Source organism: Strongylocentrotus purpuratus, unplaced genomic scaffold (assembly GCF_000002235.5).
Source record: "Strongylocentrotus purpuratus isolate Spur 01 unplaced genomic scaffold, Spur_5.0 spur5_scaffold_16, whole genome shotgun sequence".
Taxonomy (NCBI): domain Eukaryota; kingdom Metazoa; phylum Echinodermata; class Echinoidea; order Camarodonta; family Strongylocentrotidae; genus Strongylocentrotus; species Strongylocentrotus purpuratus.
The window spans coordinates 11,672,256-11,677,267 of record NW_022145601.1 but is presented as its reverse complement, the minus strand read 5'-3'; the positions used below and the strand labels follow the sequence as shown (position 1 = coordinate 11,677,267).

General features: G+C 40.7%; 1 protein-coding gene across 1 annotated transcript; it reads right to left on the bottom strand.

Moving 5' to 3' along the window:
• Positions 1–1,389: 1,389 nt before the first annotated feature.
• Positions 1,390–4,789, bottom strand: LOC115924666 (ankyrin repeat and EF-hand domain-containing protein 1-like). Its single transcript, XM_030987387.1, has 4 exons — positions 4,672–4,789; positions 3,889–4,143; positions 2,962–3,375; positions 1,390–1,646 (listed from the first exon to the last, which is right to left on the bottom strand). Exons 1-4 carry the CDS (start codon positions 4,787–4,789, stop codon positions 1,390–1,392), a joined length of 1,044 nt encoding a protein of 347 aa, XP_030843247.1.
• Between the last annotated feature and the right edge of the window lie 223 nt (positions 4,790–5,012).

The following is a 5,012-nucleotide window of genomic DNA, read 5'->3' as shown; positions in this document are numbered from 1 at the left end:
CTTTCTTACACAACTTATTTAAAACGCCTAAATAAAATGTTTGTGGATAATATGTTTGTGTTAAATTTGATGTTTTGTCACAGCTTGCCCGAAGCTCAGGCAAATAACCATTCCTGAAACTGCACAAGAATACGCTTTTCTCTGCCAGTGTTCTTTAAGCCACCCCTCCCCAAAGGAATTCGTGCCCTTGATATTACCGTTGTACAGTACTTTGAAGGCGATACGCTTCGTGATTTTTTGCTTCAAGATGAATATGACGGGAACTTCAGATACTTCACGTGGCTGAAGAGAGAACGGCATCCGATGGGTCGTCATGTGGAAGAAAGCACATTCTTCAAGTTCCTAAAGAAATCAGAGATAACCATCAATTAACACCCTACGAAATTATCAATTATCCATAGCATTTCCCCCCGGTCCTCAGCGGAAAAAGATCCCATGTGGCCATGCCTTGAACCATAATTCATGGCCGTACAGAGGAATTTTTTATGTTGGGGACCGGGGGAAATTCAATGAATTATTGATAATTTATTGCATTTTCTTTGTTTTGTTTTTATTTGTGGGGGCTGCCCCCTAACCTAACCCTCGCTGTGTACATTCATGATTCATTGGCAAAGCAATGGCCTCGTAACTGTGAGGCCCCAGGATAAAAAAATATATATTAGGCTCTACCGAATAAGAAACGGACGATTTGTTTGTCAGGCTAATTTAACTTCGGGGGAAACTACAGCATCAAATATATTGAGATTCTTACCTGTGTTGACACTTCGTCTTCGTTTTCCAGATGTCTGACAAATAGGGGTCCTTGTCCCCAATATACACAGTACTGCTCACCAGGAAAGGCTACCTTGTAGTCTTGTATGGTATCCTGCAAATGGTTGAATATATATGGATCCATATTGACACAATGATGATGACAATAATAGTAATAACAATAACAAATAGTTGCAATTATTGCAATAATGCTGTTCTTCAAGAGGGCACTGCAATGTACTGCAGCAATTGCAAGGTACCCATATACCCTCTGGCGGCAATGATGGGTGAATCATTTATGATTGTTTACTTCAAGATGCGAAATGTTTATCGGGTTTGAATATTATATCTGTGATTTGTTTTACATTTGTTGTGACCACGTATTCCCCCCCCCCCTCTGCCCACCTGCCCCCACCGTCCGTCCACGAACCCCTCTACTCAGAAAACGTTGCACAAAAAAGTATTGACATATCGTAATCACTGGAAGATCGGAGACACAAACAGAAAGTTATTTCAATGAAGTTAATGAACATAGACATGTAATATAAGTTGCATGGACTTACTTAAGGATTTCCTGCCCATTTTAACATTTATTTAACTCAAATTCTTTTTCAGCTAAGATTATACCGAACTGTTAATTCATGATAAATCTACCTCTTTCATGCCACAGAAGTCGTCTTTAATATCGAGAAAGATGTAGTTCGTGACGTCTCTGGAGGTAGACAGGGGAACGTATGGCGTACAGATGAGCCGTTTACCGATGAAGTATCTCCTGATTAGGGAGATAATCCACCATTCCGAGACATGGTCTAAGTACAGAGTAAGGCGATTCTTTGCGACTACACACCGAGCAGCTTTGTCAGAAGCAAGAACTATCCTTGAAAATTCATCAGACTCTGTCAACAACAACAACAAAAGAGAGGGAACCGTGTTAATTTTGTTACGCAGTGAAATGTCATACTCTGGGATTTACTTTCACAAATAAAGAAAACAAGTATTTGTCTGCAAGATTTGCGGGTTTATTGGGGAGCCTTGTTGTAGGGTCATTGTTTACTCATGATCAATGACATAACAAATGTCAATTACTTTTTGGTGATTGACTATTAAAATTTGTATGCATTTAATCATTCTCATAATTCCCTTCGATCTTTCCACAAGAATCTTGAAAATGGCGGCTGTATGAACTGTGCGACTTATAAGTCATTTAAACTCAAAGACTGAAACAGTTTTATTTTTATTTATTAAGCGAATTTCTATTCTAATAGAAGATTATCAAATAAAACTCAGTGAATTAGAACATCCTGAGAGGAACATCAACATTGAAGTGAGTTCATTATGATACCAAGGATAGTATAGGAAGGATTAATTTTGTGTGAAGATCTCTGTCATAATTGCTATGTGTTTGTCGTGGCAGTCAGGGGCTCTCTGCACTGCTACAACATATTTCCCCTTTCCCTTCCGCTTTTCATTTGTCTGACCAAAGAACATTAACTGATTGAATACACTTAAATTTAATCAGTCAACGCCAATATTTTTGAATACAATGAGAAATGTATACTAGATCATTTCATCGCGATACCTCTTGCACTTTGAAAGTTCAGGTCAAAGCTTCATTACCGACAATACTCAGTGGTAGATATGGACCTGTTACAGAGACTGCACTGTGCGCAAAGTTTTTCATTGAAATTTGCTTCAGTCCAATAATAAATATAATCTCTTTTGTTGGTCTTCATCGCGCCCGGCTGTGCTATTTGTGTGCAGCAGCTATGCAAGTTGTATGCAGCACTACGCAAGCTCTGTGCAACATTCTTGATCTACGCATGTCTCGATGCGTTCAAGGTTCTATCACGATGTAATGAACATAATAAAATATGGCATGATGATGGGAACGTACCTTTGCCGGGTAACCATATTAACACATTCGTGGAGAGTGTCAAATTCAGATTTATGTCTTGTCTGAGACAGTGGTGCTGTGAACCGTGAATTTTGTGATCTGCAGTCTGGTGACGTATCCACAAGACCACCACATCTCAACAATTTTGATACAAAGAAGAGGGCAACTTTGAGCATAAGCTTATCTTGTGTATATCGATAAGCCTTCAATTCAAAATATATCTAAGAGCGAATTAAAGAAGATTAGACGAAGAGAGGGAAAAAAGAGGAACGGAAGGTAAAGGAATTATGGGATCTATAGTAAAAGAAAGATCTTACCAGTCCTTCGGGTGTATAGCACAATGTCTGCCTTGTCTGGGTTAGTGAAAATAGCGCTATGCGAGATCGTGACTTCCACCGGAGTGTTGAACTGAAGACCAGGAGGGGATAGCTTGAGCCCAACTGAGATGATAACTTCGTCTTTTTCCAGCTTTAAGTCAGGTGGAATGGTGGTCAATGCTTCTGCTGTGATATTTTTGGCTCTGTCCACATCATCTGGTGAAAGTGGAACCTTGATGCTGTACTCGTCGAGACTAATAATCTTTGTCTCTTCTTTGATGCTCTCCCTCGGGGAGTTAGAGTTGTGTCGTGGACTGGTAAGATATGGATCGTATGGTTGGGAGTATGGGCGGGGCATTAAGCTAGGGAGAGCCTTACTACCGAACGTACTGCGAAGGTAGTCATAGTGGTCCTCTTCAGACCCAATAAATGGCTTAACGATCTTTGTTGCTTCTATATTTAAAAGAAAGTCATGTATACCTAAATGGCCGCCACTAAAAGCAAGACGTGAAGGTGTCCAGCAATCATCAGTAAGTCTCCACATGTCTGCCCCTTTACTAACGAGGTATTTGACAATATCAAAATGACCCTTGAAGGATGCAATGTGAAGAGCTGTATACCCATCTTTATCACCAATTTCAATGTCTGCTCCCTCGTTCACGATATACTGGACGACTTCAAAATGGCCTTCTTGAGAAGCACAATACAAGGGGGTCCTGTCGGTTTTGTCACATTTGTCAAGCTGAGCCCCTTTACTAACAAGGTATTTGACAATGTCAAGGCGTCCGCCAAATGAAGCCAAAGTAAGTGCGGTCCAACCATCGTCAGTGCTCCTATCCAGCTCTGCTCCTTGACTGGTTAGATATTTCACTACATCAATATCACCAGTTTGTGATGCATTATGTAGAGCTGAATATCCACCTTTACCACATGTGTTAATGTTGGCTCCTTCTGTCAAAAGGTAATCTGCAATGTCAAGATGGCCACCGTCTAAAGCAAGGTGTAGAGGTGTCAAGTAATCATTACCAGGTCTTCCCAGGTCTGCCCCTTTACTAACAAGGTATTTGACAATATCAAGATGACCATTGAATGATGCTATGTGAAGAGCTGTAAACCCGTCTTTATCACTTATTTCAAAGTCTGCTCCTTCGTCCACAATAAACTCGACGACTTCAAGATGGCCTTTTTGGGAAGCACAACACAAGGGTGTCCTGTCGTTTTTGTCACATTTGTCAAGCTGTGCCCCTTTCCTAACAAGGTATTTGACAATATCAAGATGGCCCTTGAAGGACGCAATGTAAAGAGCTGTAAACCCTTCTTTATCATCAATTCCAATGCCTGCTCTTTCGTTTACAATAAACTCCACGACTTGGAGATGGCCTTTTTGGGAAGCACAAGACAAGGGTGTCCTGCCTTTTTTGTCACATTTGTCAAGCTGTGCCCCTTTCCTAACAAGGTATTTGACAATATCAAGATGGCCCTTGAATGATGCTATGTGAAGAGCTGTTACCCCGATGTTGTCACCAAAATCAATATCTGCTCCTTCGTTCACTAACAGCTCTACCACATGAAGATGGCCTTCCTTTGAGCATAAGTGAACTGATGTCTGTAGGTTAGCATCCACCACATTCACTTTTGCTCCATGATGGATAAGGCATTTAACCGTTTGCAAATGTCCATTTTCCGAAGCAATGTGGAGAGCCGTCTTGCCTGACGCATCCGAGCAGTTTACATCAACTCTTCCCGAATCCTCTGACTTGTCCTCCGAGTCGATTAATGATTGTATCTTCAGGAAGTCTCCTTTTGCTGCTGCTGAAAACAGCGCCATGTTTAACGCAATTCACACCCACAACGTTTTTCTCTTGATGATAATATATCACCGTGCTCTCCAAACACCATGTTTCTTATTGTAATGTAACATTGAACTACTGTGTAAATTAGCCTGTTCCCTGTAGTACCGATGATATTTGGTCTATTCTGAAGGAACACTCAAGCGTGATTGTATGAAAGCATTCTGTAAATTGGACTTTGCATTCAAATCCATATTCGGC